General features: G+C 42.0%; 1 protein-coding gene across 1 annotated transcript in view; it reads right to left on the bottom strand.

Annotated features, from left to right (window-relative positions):
- Window positions 1-24,722, bottom strand: part of PHLDB2 (pleckstrin homology like domain family B member 2) — a gene marked incomplete at its 5' end in the record, with an annotated part of 60,337 nt that extends 35,615 nt beyond the window's left edge. Inside the window, 5 exons of the mRNA XM_080358575.1 lie at window positions 6,307-6,444; window positions 7,304-7,447; window positions 9,843-10,226; window positions 20,011-21,353; window positions 24,674-24,722. Coding sequence (XP_080214701.1) covers window positions 6,307-6,444; window positions 7,304-7,447; window positions 9,843-10,226; window positions 20,011-21,353; window positions 24,674-24,722 — 2,058 coding nt within the window. The remainder of the gene's footprint in view (window positions 1-6,306; window positions 6,445-7,303; window positions 7,448-9,842; window positions 10,227-20,010; window positions 21,354-24,673) is intronic.
- Window positions 24,723-26,522: the final 1,800 nt, after the last annotated feature.

The following is a 26,522-nucleotide window of genomic DNA, read 5'->3' on the forward strand; positions in this document are numbered from 1 at the left end:
TCTCAGTATGGAATAGTCTCACAACTCTCACAGGTGGGAGAAGCACCTGCAGTTCTTTGTTCTGAAAAGCTCCTCCATCTCACCTTCATGCCTTTACCTCTAGCCAAACCTCCTCCTCTTAAACTCCAAAAGAACATCCCTCCCCTTCTCCAAAATAGTCTACTGCAAAAATTTGAAGGGAAGGAGAAAGAACAGACTACAGAAATTATTCCTTTCTACTTGGAAATGGTGTGATGCTACAGTTTGTCCATTCTGCAAAATTTTATGGAGAATTAGTGGAAGAGCAAGAAAATCTGACTTGAACAGCTCGCTGATGGAGCTGGCCTAACCCTTGCTGTGAATTTGTAAGCAAATAGTCTAGTCTCTAACAGAAAGCAGACTAGGAAATGTTATCTGCTCTTCAGTGTTTACTTGCTGAAAGGGGCAAATGGTACATTTAGGGAAAATGTTAAACCTGGGGTCTACCAACTCTTCCAACACTCCTGCGAATGGAAAAAGCATTTCCAATGCTACAGCTGACAGAAATCAGACCACATACAACTCTGATGAAATGGAACAGATCCTCCTGTGCATAAACTGTACCTGCTCCTCTTCCATATTTTTCAGACTACTCTTTCCTTCATTCCTTGATCTCTTGCAGGACAGAAGCATAAAACTCATCACAATTCAGTTTTTTGTCACTAAATCCATGGGTGTTTCAAGAAAGAAGCCATTAACAGGAAAAAAAAAAAAGTATGCCAGGCATACGAAAAAGAGTGTAATATGATAGAAAAAGGTATTTCATAATAGTTGTTTTTATTGTATGAGTGGCAACTAATTTGCTATATAATAGACTCTACACAGTGATGGTATCCGTATGAGATCTCAACAGTTTTATTTCACATGCATGTATAAAGCTAATATTAAAAAGCACTTTAAACCAGAGTAAGCAATCCCGCTGCAGTGAGTAAAAAAAGCTTAGAATACTTGCATACATTAACTTGCTTGTAAGACAATTCAATTTTTTTTTAATTTCTAAGCTCATTCTCTAACCATTGCAATGTGTTTCCTCATGAACAGATAGGGAGGCAAAAAAACCCCCTGATTTTATAGCACTGTTCCTTCATGCATGTAGAAGAGGAGGAAATAACCATCCAAACCAGAAGAAAAAAAAAAAAAATGTGTATAGTCTTCAACATCTAGATGATGATTTTCCTTAGTGGCACAAACCATTCTGCTATCTCCCTCACAACTGTTTTAAAAGAAAGCTTCTCAATTCAAATTTTTCTCCTCTTCATAATTGTATTTTTCCTCATCGGTGTTATCTCTATAGGATATCCTTATGTGGATATATCCAGTGGATGCAAGTATTCCTTAAAATACCTAATCTTGTGTATCACATGTTAAGGAAGATAATAATGTTTTAGACACAGTAACTCATCCCTTCAAAACACCTACTTACATCTTGCTGACCTGGAGTCTGACCAGGAAAGATTTAAAAGGCTATGCTATGGGGCATAAACTTGTCAGATTCATCAGGATAAAAAACAACAGCAGGAATTATAAATCCAGGAGAGAAAGGATCGGGCAGAGACCACCAGTATATTTAACTTTGATTACTGGTGTCCCCGTTCATATGACTCATCAAACAGCTGCTCTTTCCTTGACTCAGTTCTTGCAAGTCTTTGCAGTACTAACTCAAAGAGCCTGAGCTTCAAATGTTTTTGCGTATCTGGGATATTCTGTTAATGACTGAAAAATACAAAAGTATATGGACAAAATTAAATGTATTCCAAAAAAAAAAAAAAAGATGAGTTCTCTGCTGCCAGCTCCTTCTGATTCCTACTCTTGAAGATGGACAGGAAACCCAGGTTGAGAAGTCCCAGAGTATGTATTTCCACCATGACAAAGGTCAATTTTCACCAAGCAAAGGTCCTCCAGAAGAAAAAAGAATAACCTCCCCCTCTGAAAAAGCAGTCTAAACTTTTGCATAAGTAATTGTTTTTAAGCTCTCTGCCAAAACACCCATTTAGCTAAGATTACCTCCCACAGCACTTCTGCTGAATTCATTACTCATTTTCAGTTATTCCTATTTATTCATGTTCAATTATCCTTTCTTTTTTTTTTCCCCAGATGTGTTGCTACTTTCAGCCTCATGCTTTAACTTGGACACATCAGAGATGGTAAATCATTAAGCATCCTTCCCCACATATGCTGGACTGCATGTTGTAAAACTTCACAGACTAAGGAAGCATTACAGGAAGAAAAATTACTTTGCAAATCTGGATTACATCCAATCGGCTAAATACGATTTTATCCTAACTGCTTATAGACAAAACGACAATCCTGAACCAAGTCTCGGGAGTGATGGGTTGTCGGGAGGAAGTCATAGTTGTAAATAGCTCTGTAGACCCGAGATGCTACTCCACTTGAAACAACAGCATCTTTACTGTACACCTGCAGCACAATAACATGAACGACTGCTGCTGTAATAACTTGGAGCTGGGCTGGATGGTGGCGAAAAGGGAATTTGGCTCCTGCTTGCTTGTTTCTGGGTAGTGCCTTGCTTCCCTCTCACCAGAACAGGCTGTACACAAAGTAATTTTGTCAACATCTGTAGAAAAGCTCTTTCGTGGAAAACTCCAAGCTACGTTTCTCAAATTGTGTTACTAGTAACTTACCAGGGCTGCCTCTGCATAACTGAACCTTGCAACTCATAGCTTAAATGCTGCTATTCAAATACATAGTTGGCCACCTTTTTTGTGGATAACACCAAACACGTAGTGCATGGTAGCTAAAAAAAAACCCAGAAAGAATGAGACAATTTTAAGCTGTACTCAAGAAGCACAACTCTGGAGGCAAAGAAGACCTCCCTCCGCACACTAACACGATTTCCAGCACAGCTGAAAGCACAGGCCATGCCAAACAGCTCTGGAAATCACCACCCCAGCCAGGACAACCGAGTCCTGTCAGCACTTGTACCTGGCAGAGATGCACCACAGCCAGAACTAGGCCCAGTCCTGCTACGATGCTGAAAGTCTCTGTCATCTTCTTTTCCAAATGGCAATGCCTCACAGCTCTCACTTCCAAAACCTAAGTAAATCATCACTAATTGCTTAATTCCATACAATGTGTGTGGTGGCATACTCATAAGAGCAAGGGAAATGCTTTCAACTCATCACAGGGCGTGGGCTACATTATCTTTCCCACCAATTAATTTGTTCTTCCTCACCATTAGTGCTGCCACATGTTCAGATAGGGCTGAGCACAGGACTTGAACAAGATGAGAATGCAACATAACGTGCCCCTCAAACTCCATCCCTGATTTACAAGCAAGGTGTTGAAACTGAACTCACAAATCTCCTGCCTTCAAGTGTGTTTTCCAGTTGATTCTCTTACCTTTCAAGGGCTAGACACTGCGCAAAAGCTAGACTGTGCAAAAGCTGGCAAAAATTGGTGTCCTCATCTAAATGAATTGTGCATTAAAAAAAATTTAATGGAAAAAAAAAAAAATCAAAGAATCAGGTTGAAAGTAGTAAAAGAGCTTCCACCTAGAGTCTATTTCAAGTACATAACATGGCCTAATAACTAGGTTGTAGTTTATGACCTCTCTTTTCAAGAATTTCACAAGCTTTTCAAACAGGTGCACGGGTAATGATGAAACACAGCCAGGCAGGGGTTTCCTGTCCAACAGGTGCCGAGATCAGTGGCAAATTCCAGGAGATGCTCAAGTCGCTCCAGAGACAAGTGCCATCATGTATGGCACTAACGCCTCAGCATCCCCTTGTGAGTGAAATTAACCTCCCTTCTCACCTCCGGACAACACCATGCAGCGCATTCAGGTGTCACTGCCGTATCCTGACAGAAATGTGACCACTGTGCAAGCGATGGGACCCGACAGCTACTTCCAGGAAGCATCACCAAAACCGAGACCACCAGTATCACTAGGGGTGAAATATTCAGGCAACTAGAAGAAACTGTGACCACTGTGTGGACACTGGGACACTCGTTCTTACAAGAAACAACACAAAAACTACCATCAACAGGGTAGAGACTATCGGCCAAAACCTGAGCCTTAATTCTGTTGAAGAGGTCATAAGCTCCAAACTATTTCAGCAACAAGGGCCACTTTTCCCCAAGCACCCCTTTTCTGGTCCTGTACAAGTACAGAGACAAGATGTTGCCTATCTTGGATCAGATCTGCAGGCCTGCAACCTTAAACATACAGACACACAAATCAAGCTTTAAAAAAACCACTGTTGTTTCAAGTCAGACAGAAGTTTCATTTGTTGACATGATGAGCACCACCTGTTTTGCTGGCTGACACTACTTTCTCCAGAACACTTCAGCTGTCACTTTATATTTTGCCTGTTTGCAGAAGCTTGTCTCCCATTTCTTTTTTAAACTTTCACTTTTAGGCAATGCTTTCAGACATCTTCCAGAACAAAACCTGTGGGCTCCCCAAGAGTTTATTTCTACAAAGATAATTTCAGTAAAGCCATAGCTTTAAGTCTAGAGCACGCACTCACAGAAGGATTTTTTTGTTTGTTAAAAAAAAATAACAAACCACAAAAGACAAGTAAAATATTGTAACTGATCTGACTAGTGCTGTTCTTCACACTGAAGAAGTGTTTTGAGTGAACTTGCCTTTTAAATAACAAAAGTGCTTTTTCTAGGCTCTTTTCCATGTTCTAGTTCAACCGAAAATTTAAACTAGACCTGACATTTTAATTTTCTGACTGCTACACACTAACGTTCCATCATATCACTGCAACGAAATCTAAACAAACTACTGGTTTTAGAATAATTTGCATTAGTTTCATGGAACTTTGAGGCTGCTAGAGAACAAATACAAAAGGCAAAAGCTCTCTTGAATTTCTGGATATGTTACTCGTTACCATGTACCAAACAAAATTTCTAGCAGCATCCTTTTGGAAGGTATCTGCTTGCACCACCCTATCTGCTCTTACCCACTTTAAACGCATCTTTCTACTACAAAGCAGGTACGAAACACATTTCATGGACAACTCGAAACGTGATCACAGGCAACACTGAAAGCTGAAGGATCACTGAGGGATACACAAGAACCAGGAAAAGCACAGGCAGGAAAGTCCACGGAAGTTCATGCCGAAACTGGATGTGCGCTACCACCTCTCAGGACAGAGAGGTGGGAGCACCATCCTCCTCCCCAGACACAGGCTGGGTGGGCACGGCCGCAAAAGAGCATTCAGGTTCATGACAGGGTAGGGAGAAATTGAAGGTAAGAAGCTCAGAATAAAACAATGCAAGCTTGTAAGGCATTAATTAAATGGGAACTGTGAAAGAGCTAAAAATGTACAGCTTGTCTAAGCAAAAGCAAACAATGCAGTTGACTTCCAGATATTTCTGGAAAGCTTAAAAAAAAAAAAAAGAAAGAAGAGGCGGAGAGACTAGCTGGAGTATTTTCACAAGTGACAGGTTTAAATTATAAGGTAGAGGATGAAATTTAAAAAGGAAATATTACTGGCTGAAAGCCCTGGAAAAACTTCCTGACCTTGAGTTATTCTTGGTGGTGGCTCATCCCCTGTGGAGAAGGGAACTGCCTGTCTCGGACACCAGCAGAGAGGCTGCTGTGGGGAACCAGAGCTCCCCTTTTGCATGGTGACAGCTTCATCTTGCAGGCCCTTTCCATGTCTCTACTTAAAATCTTACTATAGTGCTATCCTGTTTTGCAAATATATGGTTATATATATTTGCTGCATATTTGAGAGCAATTAAGTATCTGTCTCTATCGGAGAACTAATTAATTCCTTGGACTTAATCACAGAGAGACTGTTCTGCAGTACTAAAATTGTCAGCCAGCAAAAAAAATAAACCAACATAATTGCCTTAAAATTATATACTTGACAGATGTCTCATATATAATTCCATACAATAATAAAGCCATCTTCTGAAATCCCATCTGCTTTTGTTTTTTTTCAATTCAAAACGTATCACCTACAATGGAAGGTAGTGGAACAGTTCAATTAATACTGTTCTTTTTAAACAACAGATAATCCAAGTCCAAGCCCTGTATGGATTTTTCATTATTCAAAAATATCTTCACAGTAGGTCAGGTCTTTTTACTTAAGTGTACTGTATTTTGCTCGCCAAGCATACCTTGGGAAACAAGACTGTTACAGGGAGATGATGGTGAGACAACTAGGTTTTTTTCTTCGATATTTATCATGTAAATTTAGTTAAAGATAGTACTTCATAAAATAAACTCCATCAACATGTTAATCAAAGAAATGTATTTTGAAGATGAAAGGGAACAGAGCACACAGCTAGCTTAAATAACTCAATTACCTTTGTCTTTTCACCAATAACATTTCTCTCCAGCTCAGCTATTTTTCTGTTTAGATGATCCAATATTTCCTTCTCTTTCAGCAGCTCTGTTGTTTCAGATTTCTGTTCCCCATCCAAAAGGGCACATTCCATATCCAACTAGGAACACAAAACATTTTTCAGAAGCAGTCCAGATTAAGAAGAAATCTTGATACACACTATTTTCTGGGGGAAAGGGAGTGAGTTGGTGATTTTTCACAAGAGAGAAACACTTTAAAAAGAGGAGGAAAAAAAAAAGGTTTACTGCCACAAAAGTTAAAAAGAGATCACAAATTGGAGAAAAAGTAAAACCGCAACATAAAATACTGCAAAACAAAGTCCGAACCAACTTTAGTTTGAAGATTCTTTTTCCCAAAACTTGTTGCTTTTCTATCTCTTCTCTGTGCTTCCCCTTGCTATGATACTGTACCAACTCCCTGAGTGCCGGCTCCGTAGGAAACCCTTCTGGAACAGCTGTTTCTTTCCTGTCGCTGATAATTGGAGTAAGCACAACCCAAATGCCTGGCCAGCTTAGCCTGCAACTGTGAGATTCCAGAAGCCAAGAGGGTGCCAGCATACTCCTGCCACTGTAAAGCCAAGGAGGTTTGAAAGGAAGTTGTCTCACTTCCTTTATCTTTAAACCGTTACAGGAGATACCACTATAAAACTCCCCAGTGACACAAGGTATTTAGATCAATTGAGCGACCACTAAACAAGCAAGATTGTTCTAATTCCACTTAGGAGTATAACGGTTACAGCTGGGAAAGGCTAATCTGAGTATCACATCCATCTCCCAGCTGGGGAAAAATAACCTTCATAGTAGGGGACTGCCAGGTCCGTGACTCTGTGCCTAATCCTGGTGAAAAAGCAGAGAATAGGAAGGCTACATACATCCACAAGTTCCCTAAGCACTTGCTGAGCCCATCGGACTTATGCTATGTAGCAAGCAAGACATTTAAAACCAAAACATATTTCATACCTCTCTGGAGGATTCATCCATCTGGTCATTTAAATCTTTGATCTTCTGCTCAAGTTCTTCCAAGTTATTTAGTATTACTATGCGCTCCTCCTCCAGTCGAACAAGCTCCTGCCCTCTTTGCTCATCACTTGTGCATTCTGGTATCTGCAGTTGCACATTACAAGAGGTTCATTAGAAAAAAAGAGTTAAACTCTGTCTTTCCTTTCCCCTTTCATATCTTGTTCATTTTAGATAAGTATGGTACTGCTAGTTTTGACTCCATTACATACTCCATGTCCACTATATTGCTATTTCTATATTTAGAAGGTGTACAAGAGAAATAAACATGATACTTTACTTCCAGGCATTGGAAATAAATACTATACTTACCAGTAAATACTATTCATTCTACAGGAATTATTAAAACCTAATCTCTGTGAATACTTTACATACTGTGCTATTTAAGTTGTAAAAAATCTACTTTTCCCTTATAAAAATAACACAGATAGGTGAAGACGCTTTTTAAGTAAATTTCAGCTGTTCATATAATAAAAGTCAGGAGGTAGAGCATTTTTGTAACCAGCCATTAAGATGGGCAGCTTCTGTAACACAGAGACAAAAGTTGGTTCTGTCTCCCCAGTTAGCACTGAGGAAGCAGTAGCCTTAATGTTGCTATTTTCATTGCCATTTACTTATTAGATGACTGTGCCAGGAGTTAAATGACATTATTAAGAAAATACCTCTGATCTTATACCAGCAAAAGCTAGATCAAAGAGTATTGAGTTTCCAATGTATTCTTCATGCTTGTCTGACCTCAGGGGCTTGTGATCCAATCACTCTGGTGAGGCTGCTCGCTCATTGTCCCCAGTCAGAATTAGAAGTGAGCTGTGCACATGGTGTCGCATTAACCACTGGACCACACAGCCTTGCTCAAGAGAAACTCAGCTCAGCTCCTGAGCGGCTATTCTGAGAGCAGGCATTTTATCCTGAACAAATCTGATCTCGGTATTTTAAAACAATGAGCTGTGTCTCATAAACACAGTTGCTTTTCATCGTTTTTCCTAAGGGCTGGGCAGAACATCCTTTACAATGAATGAATGAATGGTATTCCTCGATTAGCTTTAGTAATCCCAGCAGGAAAGCCTCTTTTTGTCCGGTGTCCTGTTCGGATAATGCTGACATAACATCTTCGATTTCCACTTCCTAATAAGGATTTAAAATAGGATCTCTTATTTACACGAAGAAACAAACAAACGAGAAAGAAATGCAAGAGCTCAGCAACTTGTAAGTGAAATGTCTTACTACTTTTTCAACATGGAAACACCAAAAGCATCAGCAGACAGATTTCCAGAGAGATACCCCTCTAAAAGATAAAATGTTTAAAAGATGCGTAGATGAGGTTCTTAGGGACATGTGTTTGAGGTGGATTTAGCAGTGCCAGATTAATGGTTGGACTCTAGGATCTTAAAGGTCTTTTCCAACCAAAACAATTCTATGAATCTACCACACACACCTCTCTCTTCTACACATACTTATATCTTTATAGTCAATAGAAGTGTGCAAGTTAAGCAGAGGCTAAATACAATTCATATTAGGCGTACAACTGTGCTGAAGCTCATACGGTGTGTAGATAACACAAAAAAGGAGAGAGACAAAGAATATTTGAAGGTGCAAATTCGTTTAACAGAATCCTGCATTTATGGCTTTGCTTGGTCTTATTATGAATATAGTTTTTTAACACACTGCCTGTCACCGGGATTTGCTGGGTGGGCACATCAGAGCCAAGGCACTGACCCAAGATGACGAAAGGCCCTTGTCCCAGCCCAGAGGAGGCTGCTGCTCCCCCAGCTGAGCGATATTGTAAGGAATGCTGTTCGCTCGTTTTTTTTTAAAGTGCAGTTTCCCTTCAGTAACGAAACAGCAATTTGAAGTACACAGGAAACAAGCTGCAGCTTATGAAATGTGGGAGTTGGGTCAGAGCAGCAAGAGGCTGGCAGCCTCCACACACCCCATGAGAGGTGACAGCTTATCTCACAAGTGGCTCAGGTCCAGCCCCAAGAAAGGGAACAGGACAGTAAATTCGGCTCAGGCAACTCCTCTTCACCTCCCATGCAACTGTTCTGGTTTGCTCATGAGAAAACATCCTCCTTTTATAGAAGACAGGAGCCTCAGGCTGGGAGAAGATGGCACAGCTTCCCTTCCCTCCTACATCCCAGCAAGGTTCCTGAAACCTTCCTCATTTAACCTTCCTTGTTTTAGTAGCTATGATTGTTGAAGTAAATCCTTCTCACTCCGAAAAATCCTAAAAATCTTCCTGAACTGTACATATCTCTGAGAGAAAAAAAAAAGGCAAACAAAAAAACCCCAACAACTTCTAGTACCAATAGCTTCCATAGAAGATGTAATAATTGTTTGCTGGCTGCTAACTTGTATGAGCTCTGAGATTAATTCTCACAACTAAACCATCCTAACTGTGGTCCCTGTCAGGACAGCTGACTCCTAGAGGAGGATTTCAAGCAGTTGAACCTGGATTGTGCTCTTCCCTCCTACAGAACGTTACCTTTGGTGTGATGCTTAGGTAGGATGATTCGGTGGCATCTTTCAGGAAGCCGGGAGCAGCGAAAGGTGGAGGCTTCGCACCTTCGCTGAAATGGTCATCGGCTCTCAGAGCCCGGGAGGGGAGGAAAGCACCAGTGCCACGGCTGTGGCTGCTCAGCTCCGAGAAATCCGAATCACTTGCGGATGATTTCAAGGGGCTTCTGAACCTCGTTTCCAGATTCATCTGGGAGTCTTCAAACACTGAATCCTCATCAGAGAGCTGAAGTTTTTCGAGTTCTTTGTTAATTTTTTGAACATCGGCAACCGTTGTAGCTGCAGCGGGGTCGCTGTCAGATTTGGAGTACTCTGCGCACAGATTGAGGATTGTCTCCAGCCGCTGTCGCTCCTGGTTTGAAAAAAATATAACAGTACTAAACATCACATGTGACCTAAAGTAAAGATGAAGTTAAAAAAAGTTTGCTGTTTTTACAGGGAGTTTTTTCTGTTGGTGGTAGCTTTCGTTTTTGTTTGTTTGCTTTTTAGCATGAAGGACTGAAATCCTCCAGTTCTACATACATCTTTAGCACTTAGAGACAGTAAACAGAGACACATAAATTACAGTGCAAGATGAAAAATCAAAAGTAATACGGAAGAACTTAAAAAATTAAAAGTACACCTCACAGAAATGAATAGCTACTTAAATAAGATGCCCTAACACTTATTTATCTTTCCAATATAGAAAATTTTAATATTGATATAGTTTATTCAGTTTGTTGTAACCATACCTCCTTTGTATGTATACACGTCCAGTGAGCTCACTGTATGAATCACTAATTGTTCCACTTCATACTTAATGCTATATTCCTACCAAGCTGAAAAATATCACACAGATTCCAATTTCTGACTTTTTTGGATATTTTGTTAACTTTGATTCTTTTTTTTCATTGGTGGGGGAGGGGGGTGGAGAATTAGTCCACATTTTGAAACACACAGTTTTAGGAGCATTAACAGAAAAATGAGGTATCACACCTAAAATAAACAGATGTCAAAATAAATAGAAGTGAGAGAAATCTTTATTTACCAGTTCATTCAAATTCCCTATGGACTCATACTAACATTTCAGACTTGCGAATCTGAATGGCTGTGCCAGTTTTACCTGCCATGCTCCAAGTTGCTATAAACATTTAATTCCTGAAGAATTTCTAGATCTTTATGATACTTTATAAAAAGTATCAGAAAGCTACATTTGTTTTATTTTACTATATGCATGGCTTCCTGTAACTTTTATTTCAGAGGAAACTTCTTTCATTTTTAAGAGGTCATGCTTTTATGTAATTTCACATTTCTTTTGCTAAAGAAGAAAAACAATGTGAATAAAAAATTGCTTACCATAAGCCTATTCAAAATTCTGCTGGAAAAAAAAAAGACCACTGTGAGAGTTCCATGCTTGGCATTAATACCGGCACTAACGATCTCATTTCTGATTTCTAGGAAATCCTTCTTATTTTTAGTAGCATTGAAAAAGCAAGCCAAAAAACCCCAAATTCTCAGCCTCCTTCCCCAGGAGCCATTGCAGGCATATGCACTTTCCAAGTTCTACCTGGCATTACATTCGCAAACAGGACTCGCAAAGCAGCTATTCCTGACAGTCCCAACACTCCCCATGCCCAGCAGCAAGTGATACCAAGGCTCAGGCAAAGCAGCTCAGGCAACGCATTGCCTGCCCTTTCCCTGCAGAAAGCCGCTGGAGTTCTATGAAAATTTAACACCGGTTTACAAGCACTCAGCCTTTACACAGCTACGAAGAGATTACCCGGTTCTATGCGCTACACGTTCACATCACCCCACATCACTCGCAGTTAAGAGCTGCATTTCTGAGCTGGAGACCCCATCTGAACCCATCCATTTCCAAGCACTACCCAACCGAGAGAGCGCTGCGAGACAGAAGTTTTGCCTTCAGGTAGCTTATTTCCAGGTTCCCACTGCAGGTTTCCTCTGAAGCCTCCTGTAATGGCAGCAGCAGGGACAAGCTGCTGGAACAGCGGAGCAGCTGTGGGGCAGCAATTGCAAGCTTGTATTTTCCACTAAAAGGGTCCAGCAGATCCTGCAGGCATCCTTCAACTCCAAATGATCGACATAATTATAACTCCCCAAAGCCTTGTTCCCTCCAGGCAACCACTGCCAGACCCTAAGCCTCTTCCCTTACCCCTCCAACGCTGCTATCCTCCCTCTTACTAAGACTTTTGGCCACGCATCCCAATTCCTAAAGCGCTGTGCAAGGGCTGGCTGGGATCACCGGTAATTACACAGCTCTCCCTGTTGTGACGGCACCGGGCCGGGCCCTTTCATACAGTCGTTGTAATGGTTATGGATGGGAAACATGGCATCAGGACACAGAGCCCCATCCTTCCCTGCAACAACAGGGGATATATCAGGGCTCTGCCAAGCCTCCATCCCTTCAATAATAATAGGAAATGGCAAATTTCAAAGCACAGCTGCTGCTCATCCTGGCTTAAGCACTCAGGTCAGGGGCTCTCACTGCAAACCTGCCCTTTGCTGAGCAGTCAAACAAACAAACAAAAAACATATATATATTCTTTCCGCTAGTCTCAGATGCTCAGGAAAGCTTAAAAATTGCTGGAAAACCTTTGCCAGTCTTAAAAAAAAAAATCCTGATGAACTTTCAGACACATGGCAGAAATAACGATATCTCTCACTTCTATTCTGACATGTGCCAAGAAGCTTACGGACAGGAAGCTCTGTGGTTATTTTATACGCCCTATTCTCATCATTTCATCTTGGCCAACTCATCCCAGCTCCAGCACACCTGCATTTAACTGTTTCCAGAACAAATTTCTGAGTCAAGCAGCGAGCAAGGAAAGCACCCCTGCAATGAAAAGTGCAAAAGCAGTAGCACATGGAAAATCCAGTCAATAATCTTGCAACGCTGAACACAGCAGAGGGGAAAAAAAGGTACGTCAAAAGAAGGAAATTGATTTAAAATTGGCTCTGATGGGAGGGAGGGGTGCTGAATCAAGCCTTGAAAGCCTTTCAGTGAATTTTATCATAAAACATCCTTTCCAACAAACTAAAACACCTCCATGTATTTTCAGTGAAGCTCTTACCTGCTAAGGAAAGGGGTACACAGGTCTTGTGCACTTTCTGCCTGAGCAGTTTCACCGCTCCTGGCGTTGACAAAGCTCCACAGCACCTATGGATGGCTGCAAATTTAGGTGCTGAAGGAGAAGGGTGGGATAAGGGGATAATAACCCTCATCTGTTACTGATTAACAGTGACATTAAGAGACCTCCCTGGCACACTGTAAAGAAAAATATTCCAAAATAGCAGAGATAAATACCTACCACTGTTTTTTTAACAGAAAACCTGTCAGTGACTCCTGGATTTGTTCATCTGCTGTATGTCACATATATGAACTTTACAAATGCAGAGAGGTGATGCTGTATCTAGATATTAAGACAACACTTGGTTAATCAGCTGTGGCAAGCAGGAAGCTTTTTAGATAAGTGCCACTAGCAACTGGATAACCCCAGATTTCATTAAATATACATGTGCAGTCTGTCCTTTGTGACCGACGCTAATGAGAATTATGGCTAGTCTGTGCAGCCGGGGCTCCCTTTGCCTGAAGAACAGGCTGTTGCTCTTTTCAGCTATCGAACAGCAGCACTTTTCCACTGTTGCTCTTTAAAAACCTCACGGGCAGGCAAAAAAACAGCTTCACAGCAAAAGCTTAGAGCAGCAGCTGGTCAAAAAGGATGGGGGAGGAAAGAGGCAGAGAAACCAAAGAGCAAAGCAGCAGAAACACCCAAATGTTTCTTTTTCTTTATCCAGCACCCCACTGACAAGAGGCAGGAGAAAAGTTTCTCACTCCTTCCCACATTTCTAGTGAGCTGGTGATTTCACATCTGCCAGATACTGACAAGTTTATTTTAAAGCGCAACTTGAACTGGGTCTTATCACAGCTCACCCAACTCTTCTTCCCTTTCTGTCCAGTTTGCATCAGTTTCTCACTCGAGCCTCATTTATTTTCTCATCTTCAGCCCTGGCTGTTGCTATAATTACTCTTTTGGCCCTGAGGGTACCATTAGAAGCAGGGAATCCAGAAGAAGTTGCTGTAGCTCACGCCCGTCTCTCAGCAGTGATGTGCGGGCAGCCCTTCCCAGCAGAGGCACCTGCCCGGGGCAGCACTGGGAGCAGGGGACAGGTGGTGCAGGGACCAGGCTGGAACACCTCGTCCTTACCTTCCCGGAGCAGGCACAGAAGAAATGGAACAGCAGAAAGCAGAAGAGATCAGTGTCAGTGAGTAGAGCCAGACTCCAGGGAGGAACCGAGCAGAGGACTTTCTGCAGAATTAGCTGCCGATTCTGCAGGAACGTGTTGGGCTCCTGAGGAAACACTGCTGGCTTCCAAAATATCAGTGTTGTTCAAAGCAGTACCCTTTTCCCCCTGCAGTACCTATGGGGATGCTCCTTTCAAATCACAGAATGCTAGGGATTGGAAGGGACCTCAGAAGATCATCTAGTCCAATCCCCCTGCCAGAGCAGGAACGCCTAGATGAGGTTACACAGGAATGTGTCCAGGCGGGTTTTGAATGTCACCAGAGAAGGAGACTCCACAACCCCCCTGGGCAGCCTGTTCCAGTGCTCTGTCACCCTCACTGAGAAGAAGTTTCTTCTCATATTTAAGTGGAACCTCCTGTGTTCCAGTTTCTACCCATTGCCCCTTGTCCTATCATTGGTGGTCACCAAGAAGAGCCCGGCTCCATCCTCCTAACACTCACCCTTTATATATTTGTACACATTAACGAGGTCAACCCTCAGACTCCTCTTCTCCAAGCTAAAGAGACCCAGCTCCCTCAGCCTTTCCTCATAAGGGAGATGCTCCACTCCCTTAACCATCTTAGTTGTCCTGCGCTGGACCCTCTCCAGCAGTTCCCTGTCCTTCTGGAACTGAGGGGCCCAGAACTGGACACAATATTCCAGATGTGGTCTCAGCAGGGCAGAGTAGAGGGGAAGGAGAACCCCTCTCGATCTACTAACCACCCCCTTCTAATACACCCCAGGCTGAGGGCAGGAGCCTGAAGACCAGAGCTCCAGTGCCAAACTTAAGTGCTGTAAATGCAAACAGGTCTCGTGAAATTTATTTCTTCCTGGCCCATACTGTTCATTTGCATAAAACATATAGCTGCAATAACCAAGTATATGTAATCCACGCTTTGGATTATTAAAGATCCCACAGAAATGTTTTGGAACATAATTAAAACTGAATATTTCTGAAAATTTATTGACTCATCAGTATTAGTTATATTTTGAGGGGTTTTTTAATCCTATTATATGGCACTTGTTCATGTACTAAACCAAACTGATGTTAAGTAGCAATTCTGTAACACTATAAAGACTGTCAAATACTAGTGGTGGGAAAAATTGCCTTGATCTAGCCTTTGTCTACTTGGCTGGGATTCATTTAAGAGGTAAGTCAGTTACACTTTTACATATAGCTTGGGTACTTTATGTTTAAAGGGTGTATAAAAAGACACTGTGCCAATATAAATTTATAAAACATGTATATGAGGTTTTTCCAAGCTGTATGGGAGATTTACATAAGCTCTATTAACTATAATTTTACAGCACTACCACCTTGAAAACTCCAAAGTATTTTCATTTCATTTTCCCCTCACATGAGCACATATTACTAAACTGTAATGAATTAAAACCGTGCACAGGGATACTCTGTATTATTTCCTACTTGCTGAATAAACTTAATGAAATCCAATACTCTTCTGACTGTGGAAAAAGTAGACTACAAAACAAGCACCCTGAATTTTATTATTGCTTGTTCAGGCATCGGTTGTATAAGCTGAAATCTCTTCCAGCACAATTCCTGCATCTAGAAAAACAAGCTATGTTACAGATTGTGCAGACAGTGGGACTATGGAAGGTATCACACAGATACTGCACATGTAATTTTTAAGTACTTACCACCACCTAGAGGAAATACATTGTACTGCCTAAAAACAAAGCAGTAAAAAAATCAAGCTCAGGGCTATTCATATGAGCAGGTATCAAAGAAAACAGATGGCCTTAATATATATCTGACTATGTTATCTGTGCTGTTCCACCTCCAGCCTTCTCATGGGCTGAAGAGAAAGATTGCCTTTCAGTTACTGAAGCTACCATAGCTGGGCTCTTATCTCAGATAGGAGAAAAAGAGTGAGATTTTAAAAATAATAATAATAATAAAGAAAAACTGAATAACTGAATCTCATTAAATATTCTTAGATCACTGTGATACTTTTTTGTTTCCTTGTTTGTAAGGCTCTTGTGCCAGCTTCAGTAATAGCTAACTGGAGTAAAGCTTGTGTAAACGTCTCCATGCTAAGATGCAATGTCCAGTCAGCTGGGCTGGAGAAGAGGCAGCAGCAGATTGTGACCCACCACCCCGCTGCTTGTGCAAGCTCCAGGAGCAACCTTGTGCCATCCCCCAGCACCCACCGGTTCCCAATACTCAGTAAAATGGGAACTCTGGTTCCCTCCAGCTCCTCAAGTCACAGAGGAACAGGCTGGCAAGACACCAGTCTTCAGCTAGTGTGGGTGAACCCAGCCACAAAAGGCAAACCAAAAGGATAGAGAGAGGGAGAAACACCAAATCCTACACAAGCACATGCACATCTTTTCTGTTTGGTGCATGGGACGGAATTACAACTCATACATTTAAATCATTCCCAAAAAATCCCCGCAATGTGTATTTTCACTATCTGCACCATGTTTAAAATTCTCTGTTTACTTCCTTAGGCAATGACAGCAGATCACTTGGCAGTAGCAGCAGCTCAAAATGCAAACTTCCAGAGGAACCTCTTGTCACTTAAAAAGCAAACTAAGCACTGATAAAACTCATAGAATAATTTATATGGAAAATAAAAAGGGAAAAGCGAAAGTAAATAGATGAGGCCAAGGACAGATAGTAGGTCAGATAGCATGTGCACATATTTACTAAAACAAAAACAAACCTAAACAAAACAAACACCACACAGTATCACAGTATGTTTGGGATTGGAAGGGACCTCAAAAGATCATCTAGTCCACACATCCAGAAGTGAATATCAGGTATCAAACACAACACCCTAAAACCGCTCTGTGCCAGCAGGATAGCTACAGGGGCAGTGCTGGTGCAAACAAAGATGCTTTCCACTTCCTATCTGGGCCATGGAGCAGTCTAATCCTCTAGAAAGGAGGCTTCTGTTTCTGATGGAATTCTCTGAGCAGTCCTACACTTTCCTTCTGCCTACCTTGCTTCAGGAGCAGAGAGGCTGACACCTGTGCATAGAGGGACTGTGTTGCCCTGCAATTACCTACCAGCTGCTCAATCTGAACTTTCAATCAGCACTGAAAACCCAAAGCACACAGTGTTGCTATCCACGAGTGCTTGGGTTTTGTTTTATTCACACCTTCCCCCATCTCCCAAAAAAAAAAAAACAGAGACCTGAGCAGACCTGGATCTCTAACCTTTGACCATCTCACTTGACACAAGGTGAGACTAAACTGCTCTTTGGAAGCTCAGGCTGGATATATGAAGACCCTGTTTGGACAGGCTCATGACGAGATCCAGCCAGGAGGACAAAAATTAAACAAAATCAAAACAGGATAGGCCCTAGTGTTCAAAGAGCTCATGTGCATTTTCTTTTTTTTTTTTTAATATATTCCTTCTTCTCAGAGATCTAAAAACCTATTTATGGCATTTTTCAGACTCTAAAACCACTGGAAGGAATCACTGTCCTGATATTCAACTCTTCCACTAGATAACCCTAACAAAAGGGGAAAAAAAAATATTGAGCAGGATCCTGAACAGAAGATGAACAAGGCACGAGGAAGTTCCTTCATGTTCGAATTATATGCAACACAGGAAACTTCATTATTTTTTCAAAAACTTTAACATGCTTGACAAAACAGTAGGCAAATTCTCTTTTTAAATAATCAGGACTTGAAGGAAGTATTGTCCAGCAAGAAAATAAATACTGGGGTAGGGGGAAAATAGTCATTATATCTAAATAGAAAGTCAGAACAATTTTTAGCTTTACTGAATACTGAAACCACCCCTTCCATCCTCCAACACACAAATACAAAAAAAAAGCATGCAGCGCTGCTCTCTTTGAAATACAAATACACTCCACTATGATGTCTTTTATGACTCATTATCTCAGGTTTTACAGCACTACTGTCTGGAAAACCCTCTGATAAGAAGCAAACACCTCTTTGTACACACAGAACTCCAGGGCCAAGGAGAAGAGCGGCGGTTTCCAAAGGGAGTGGAGGAAAGGCAGGGAAAAAGCAGCAGGAAGAAAAGAGAAACAACACGTTTCTGCCAATGCTCCCCACTTCTGCATGCATAAAGCCCTGGAACCTTTTCCGAGCTGCCCAACCATTTCCCCTCACAGCTGGCCTTCCTTGCTCAGGGGAGCCCAGCCCCTGCAGCCTCAAGGGGAGCGCACAGAGGTTTTTGGGGGTAGAAAGGGCAAAGCAGGGTGGGGGCACAGGCCCTGACACCCACCAAGACAGTAGAAGAGCAGGACCCGCCGCCCCCTCGCACCTGCACGTCAACTCTACAGCCCTGGCTCTAAGCAGGTAAAGATGAACATTTTCACATATTGCAAACCAACAGCGTGTGCCTTACTGAGTACAGCGCTGAGAGGATTACGGATGATTGGATATTAGGAAGAACTTCTTCACGGAAAGGGTTGTCAAACACTGAAGCAGGCTGCCCAGGGAAGTGGCTGAGGCACCACCCCTGGAGGTGTTTAAAAGATGCATGGATTAGGTTCTCAGGGACATGGTTTAGAGGTGGACTTGGCAGTGATAGGTTAACAGTTTGACTTGACGATCTTCAAAGTCTTTTCCAACCAAAATGATTCTCTGAAAAAGCAGGCTCTTGCCTGTGTAACAGGCTCCTCACCAGCTTGCGTCAAGGATGTAGGTGGAAGGGGAGGGAGGGACCTGAATGGGTTACAGTCCTACAGCTGAACCTGCTCGCAGGTGAGACCTGTGGCACAGCACAGGCACCGGACCATTGCTGGTGGTCTCTGATGGGCAGCTGCTGCTCCTGCATCCCACCTCCCCACGGCTTTTCCCCCTCACCTGCCTGGGAAGTGGACTCCCCTGCAGGCTCTCACTGTCTGTAGGCAAACCAGACATCCTATCTCCTATCCCCCTTAAGAGCATCCTATCCCCATTTTGCTCAAATCCATAAAGATTTGAATTAAAGCACACAAATTTCAAATTAATGTCTCAAATCTAAGATTCAGTAATACAAATTGGTCCATCTAATGAACCCGGTTTCCATGTGGACAATAAAAATCAGTATGATATGAGTGGATGTTAACAGGGTGAGACAGACTCTGCAGCCACTGCAAAAACTTTTCTCAAAGAAAGACTAAATGTACTCTTAGGGAAAGTTTAAATATGGTACAGTTTCAACACACTTTGAGTATTCTGAAGACCATTTTTCTCCTACCCAAAAGCTGTTTTAATAATATGTAAATTACATTTTACTGTCAAGTTTAATCCTGAGCTGAAGCAGTATGCACTGCTTTATGTTGATTAGAAACAAAGAGAGAAACTCTGTCACTTTCCTACTCTCCATTTCAGAAGGGAGAGAAGCAAGGAACCCTATATTTTAATGAAAATACTCAAAAGGAAAAAATAGAACCAAGGAGACAAAACTCTGGTGATGGATGTTGAACCCACAGCAATGTTTACCTGACTCCACAGCACACAAAGCTCCAAGCGGCTTCTAGCGGAGACTCATTTTTTTTACCCACTTACCACAAAACAGTACCATCATCTAAAACAAAATGTGCTGGATTCCTGCAGTGCAATTTGTGAGTTTTTATGTACTTAGACATTTTAACAGAGCCCGCAGGATAACCAAACACAGTTCACATGGGTTCCAACATTTTTTTTTGAGATGGCTGGATGGTATTGTCTATCAAAGCTGTTACAGCAGCACACTACTTCAGCATTAGCTTCATGGACTGCAATAATAAACAAGGCATCTGAAGCAGACAACACATAAATTTCAAAGCACAGTGCTTTGCTGTACCCTCCTGATGGCTATATCCAGGATGGACATTGTCCACATGGTAACTGCTGTGAAAAACCAAGAGGAAAAGAAAAAATTACCAGCCGTTCCATCTCCTGCTCCCGAAGCCGCTCTTCCCTCTGCCTCCTGTGATAGTCCATCAGGTCTTCTCTTCCCGAAATTGAGCTAATGCTGTTCTTCCGCTCTCGCATGGACGTTTGCAGTGAGTTTGGCGTCTGTCTGTAACTTTCCAGATCTGGATCATCGAGTTCCACAGAACTATTGGAAAGGTTTCTTCGGGCAGAGAACGACCGGTCAAAATCCACGGGGGAGAAAGAACTACTGGGACTTGTTCCTGAGAGTCCAAGTCTATCGAAATCATCAGGAAGATATGGGGAAGAAGGTGCTAAAAGCATTTTCTTAGCAATTCGAGGGCTTGCAGGAACATTAAGAGTTGAACTGACATAGGGATTATTCCCTACAGAATTTGCATGTGGTGAAACCCCTGAGCTGCAAGAAAAATTCAGGTAATTATCAGCATCTAAAGCATTCTGAGGTAGATCTTTTTCTCCAAGTTTTTTCCTTTTAATATTACCCAGAGAGCTTCTAGGGGGCAAACTTAATGGCACCAGCTGGCTTTCCGTTGATTTATAAAGTCTGGGTAGGGAACGACTGTACATTCCCATATGACTTAGAGATCCACCAGAGTATTTCCTAGGCCGTGAACCCAAGTTCTCCATCATCACATCCTTGTGTTTAACTGGTTTCATGTGGAGGGCCAGGCTGTCCTCAACATTCATCCTCCTGCCTTGCTTTGGGCTAGAAGGCATGCTGGCTGCCCCTGAATTGCTAGCAGGTGAAAGCATCAGCTCGTTCCCCGAGCTTCCATTCCACATGGTCAGAAGAGAGCCTGAGATCTTCCTCGTCTCCAGCATTCCTGGGAAGTAGACGTTGTCATATGATTTGTTTTTCTGACTGTACTTTGAGTAGTGAAACTTATCCATGTGTCCAAGGGATTTTTCGTTTTCTCTGCTGGCATGAATATCAAAGTCTGTCCTTCCTAAACCGTATCCGCTGAGGGATGGAGACGTGCCCGATACAGAACCCAAATGCTTTACAGACATACTTTTTTCTGGAAGATATGGGCTTTCACAAGGGAACTGCTTGACTCCTTGAATTTTGGTAATAGAGTGTGCACTTTTAACACTGGAGGAAGGATGGGGTTTAACTGGCAGAGGTTGTGAAAGGGTTAAATAAGAGCCAGCATAGTCCCCATTTGTTTTAAATTTGAGAGTCGATGAATATTTCTTGGGGTTGAGGTTTTCCATAATATCCTGGAGACCATTTTCAAGGGAATTTGCCACAGAACCCTTTCCCAAAGTAGCATTTTGTAATTCCATCTGGTTTTGTGTGTGGCTATACTCTGCCATAATCTTACTGGAATCTGTAAGGAAGAGAAAACAAGAAAAAAAATTTCACTAAATAAGTAAGCAGCCTCTTCCACGTGCATGCCTGCACATTAACTCGAAAATAACACTTTTTCTAATAATTACTGTGCTTATAATAAATGTCTCTCAGATCATTAAGCAAAGGAGGGAGCAACCCTCCCATCTCCATTTTCGCAGAAGATGTAGACTGGAAAAAAGCAGGGATATAAGGACAACACCAAATTCACACTACAAATCCACAACAGAGTCAGAAAGAGGCTAAACTCATCCTTTGGCGTCCCATCTCTTGCAGGACCCTGTGGCTCAGCCTTTATAATCCTGAGCCTCCTAGGATGTCCATGAAATAAAGCAGCATTGCTGTCCTGATATTTTACAGCTGAGGAAGTGAAGTGCAGAAAGAAGATGAAAAGCTAAGAGCAGAGTAAAGAACTGAATATACATCTCCCCGGCCTCTTCTTTTAACCTGTGCAGCTACTGCATCCAAGCCCCAAAATACCAATAAGCTCAATTCAAAGCTCTGGAAGAGTTTATCACAGTTGTGCGTACACTGTGGGCTGTCGTGCAAAGCTTCTTGGGAAAGTACAAAACTGAGGCACATTTTTCAAGGTGTTTCAGCTCAGTGCTCTTAAAATGCAAAGTTGTAACTGAATCTGCAAAGAGCACTTTAGTTAAAAGATAGCCTTAAGGAACTATGACACGAGGCCATATGACTTCATCCAAAACAACAAAAATCACACGACCATTAGAAACACTGACAGGGGTTTAAGGTTCCAGGTCTTAAAGCCTGTTCAGAATTATAATTCATATTCTGGAAGACGACATTGACCAAAAAAGCCTCTGCTGTAGTGGATGTTATTGCTGAATGATGAGTGCAGCTCCAGCGTGCAGCTGAGACCCACTTCGCCGCAAGTGGAGACAGGATTTCAGCTCCTGACAGCATCAGTCACTGCAGGAGATAAACAGGACACCCAGCAGGCTTGCACTGAGACCTCAGCTGATGTAGGAACAGCACCATTAACATGCACAGCAGCTCCTCGAATGTGCTAGGCCATGCTTCAAACTAATAAGCCTCTCTTCGGTGTCAGTTTCTGCAGTGCCAGTGAGTGTTGCTCCTGAAAATAAGGGTTAGATCTGGGATTTACTCTTGGCTCAGTCACATTTCACCTATGACTTCAGCCACCTCATGAGAAACCTAATCTCAGCTTGTCACTCGGCAGGAAAACCTAACAGCTGAATGTGTAAAGTGCCTTTAAAATCCTTGGAGGCAATACTTTAACCCCCTTGCAAGTACCACTTCAGATAATTATACAAACCTAGACACAAAGCTTGCATCCCTGCCCCCCATCAGAGCTGACATGATCCAGTTCCATTGAGGATCACTAGGTTCAGGTATCTAGTGGAAGGTGGCAGTGCATTCTTTGAGTCGGTCCTCATTTCTGGGACCCTCCTTGCTAACAGGATAAAAAACCCTAGAACTCATTACTGTCGGGGGCATTATTCAATAGACCTCTGGTGCACAGGCCTCCTATATGCCAGCTGTGGCAAGTCTACGTGTGTAACAGCACATTCTCCTCCATTCTTAAGGAACAAACCCCTAAGTTTCAGAACAAAGGTAACCATCATTAATAATGTAATTGAATAGGCAGAAGATAAAAGGAGTCAGCATTAAGGTGGGGGGGAAAAAAAAAGTAATATCAAACACCTTCTTAGCCAGCCTAGTAGGCCTGGCTAAGCATGTGTTAATTACAAACTCTGCTAGCAGCCAAAAACATTAACTTGCAGCTTCAAAACCAAGCCTCAGGTTTACTGCTACACAGTATTTCATATTTTTATGCTGACTGAGATTTTATTTGCTGTAATTTTAACATGTTTGTTATGATGATACAACTAAGTTGCCTTTGAACCAGTAATTTCACAGAGCTCTCCATCAGACCATCATCACTGTGACCAGTGAAACTGGAGTTTCTTATAATTTGACATTTTACTTGATGTGTTTTAGCTGTTTTCACAACTTTTGATCAACAGCAATGGTGAAATTCAAATGAACAGAAGAAGGAACATGACCCACGTTCAACAGAACTCTTTTCAGGACAAGACAAAATCATTTGGAAAAGATAAAACATTCATCATACCAGTGGTGTTATAAGGAAGAACAAGATGTAAAATTTATTTAAGAGTACAGCTATAAAGCACAAGGTATACGTCTTATATACTTGTCAATTTCCATCCTCCTCTCTCTTTCTCCTTCTCTTTTCCAAATGTCTCTTAAAATTGAAAGCTGATCACATATCAAAATTGTACTGTCCAAATCATAACTTGAATGCAGCTGAAGTTCAAATGTTTTTGCGTAAATTCCACTGACTCCCATACAAAAAACCTAGCAGACACATTAATGGGACATTAATAATTGTTTATTACTCCCTCGCAACACCAGTAGGACACATTTAATTCTACGAAGACTGGATGCTTTTGCCAAAAACAGAGTTAGCTCATGGAAACTTTCAGACTTGTTCACCACAGCAGTGAAGGGTTCATTGTACTTGAAATGCAAACAAGTCCAGTAAGAAAAGGTCACAATATCTATGTGAAGCCACCCAGATTCAACTTTTCTCTACTATACCTTATGCTGGTTCTTCTGCGTTTTCAGTTCCAGCACCCCAGTGCCCACAATCATACAGTTAAATCCCAACTGGACTACAGCACGTATTTAGCTTAACCATAGCTGCTTCCCACAAACCAGATCTTGTTTGTCTTGTTTATTTTTAGGGTAGTGTACGGGATACAACTTCATGATTATGCGAGGATGCGTTACACATCCTGGTCGACATTGCCTTTGTGTGCAGCTATAGGGACCGGGGCCAGGAGCTCTGGCATATGCCATGCTCTGAACCCATCCTGCATCCAGGTCAGCTCCAGCTTTCCCTTGGTCACCTTCGGCACACAGCACAAGGCTCCTCTGTTTAGCAAAGTATGTGCAGTTTGGAGCTACAAAGAAGGAAATTTTCCCATTTTTTTCTTCTTCTTTTTTTTTTTTTTTTTTGTTTTCCTCCTCATTCCTTTTCTTCCTTTCCTGAGCTGTTTAGCTGGAGGTCACTGATATCTATTCCAGCCAGGCATTAAACCGATGGGGGAGGGCTGGCTGTCTGCAGCATATCCAGCAGCCTTATTTTGGCTGGTAAATGGAGTTAGACATGGAATAAAAACAGAGCACTGATCTTATCCATATGTCAGGAGAATTAAAGGACCAAAGTCAATAACAAATTCTGAAAGACCTCAGTACATTTAAAAACAAACTTCATTTTTATTATTTGATTACCTGATCCAACATTCTGAAAGGAGGAGAGGTTACTTCTGTTCGGCATCATATTTGTCTTCTACACGATGGTTAAAACAACACTAATTCAAGTTAGCAAGGTAAATTTTGACCTGCAAATAAAGTAACAAAAGAAGTGTTGTGTTAAGAAATGTATTCTGAGAACATTTTTCAAGTGCATAATATAGACAAAAATTGGCTTTTCTTATGGTCAAATTTCCAGAGACAACTTAAAGAGAAATATGTAAAAGATGTTTGGAAATGGCACTTCATGTTTAACATGGAGACTGTGAAAAAAACTGACTGCAGTTGTTTGATTAGTTTAAAGGCTGTATCTATGATGCTGACTCTGTGAAGGCAGTTACTAGTCACAGATCCCGAGTTTTGTCTGCATTCCTGTGGCTGCCTTAAGAAATCATTAACAAGGTTGGACTTTCCTACAGATTTTATTTTTGAAAGCCCATAGCTCACTTTCAGCCCACACAACACCAGCATCCTGCAATCACAAAGAAACCTATGCAAAAACAGGTATGTGATCCAAAACACATAAAATGTTTTGGCGTACAATGATTTCTGAGGTTCCAAAGAAGCCAGACTAGGAATGCAAAGTGATTCTTTAAAGTTTATTAAAAAAAAAAAAGAAAAAAGAGAGAGAGAGGTTACAAGATAGACTTGGCTTAAAAGAAACACCAAAATTAAATCCCAGCCACTAAAGGCTAAAATTAAATCAGAATCCACATAGAAGATCTCAAGTGAGTTCCTCTATTAAAAGATTTTTTTTTTTGTTTTTAAATACACACATCTGTTTTTAAAAGGTTGACAAAAAACTGCATCAAGTTGACAAAATTAATGGTGACCATCTGTAGGTCCTCTGGGCTTTAACTCTGGACAAGCAAATAGAAACACGGCAGAAAAACAAATGAAGAGTGGAGACAGATGTCTGGGGCCATCTAGAGACGAGGCACCTATTTAATTAACCGCAGTCATCACAGCTGCAACATTTCAGGTCTCGGCTGCAGAGACTTCCCATGCCATGCTTTTTCACCTTATTCTCCTGGAAGGACAGCCCTGGGAGCCAGCTGGCTGCTCATCCCTGCAAAGGGAGGCTCCTTTGACCTCTGGCTTCTCTCTCACCTGCCCCCCACAAGGTGCCCTCCCATGGGGGCCAGGCCCTGTCCCTCCCCTCTGCTCCCTCAGGAATCCCCCTGCGCTGGTCTCAACCTTACAGTGCTTTTTGTTTCTCTGCAGAGGTCATTTCTTTCTCCTACAGAAAGTTTCCACCCCATCAGGCACCTCTCCCAGCAAGAGCTGGGCTTCACCCTGACAGTCTCTTCCAAGAGGCACATGGAGGACAGAGAGGTGATTCAGGACAGCCAGCAAGGGCAAGTCCTCCCTGAGCAACTCAGTGGCCTTCTACAGTGGAGTGACTATCTCAGCAGAAAAGGGAAGAGCTACAGATATCACCTATCTGAGCTTCTCTGAGGCCTTTAATGTGGTCGCCCACAATGCTCTTCTCTAAATTGGAGAAGTATAGATTTGATGGATGGACTGTTCAGCGGATGAAGAATTGGTTGGATGGTCTCATCCTGAGCGTAAGAGTCAGCAGCTCAATGTCCAGATGGAGACTGGTGACAAGTGATGTCTCTCACGGGTGCATATTAAGACCAGTACTGTTTATACCTTCATCAATGACGTAAACCATGAGATTGAACACACCCTGAACAAGTTTGTGAATGACTCGAAGCTGAATGGTGTGGTTGACACAACTGAGGGACAGGATGCCAGCCAGAGGGACCTGGACAAACTCAAGAAGTAGGCCCATGCAAACCTCATAAGGTTCAACAAGGCCAAG

This window comes from Nesoenas mayeri, assembly GCF_963082525.1.
Source record: "Nesoenas mayeri genome assembly, chromosome: 1".
NCBI lineage: Eukaryota > Metazoa > Chordata > Aves > Columbiformes > Columbidae > Nesoenas > Nesoenas mayeri.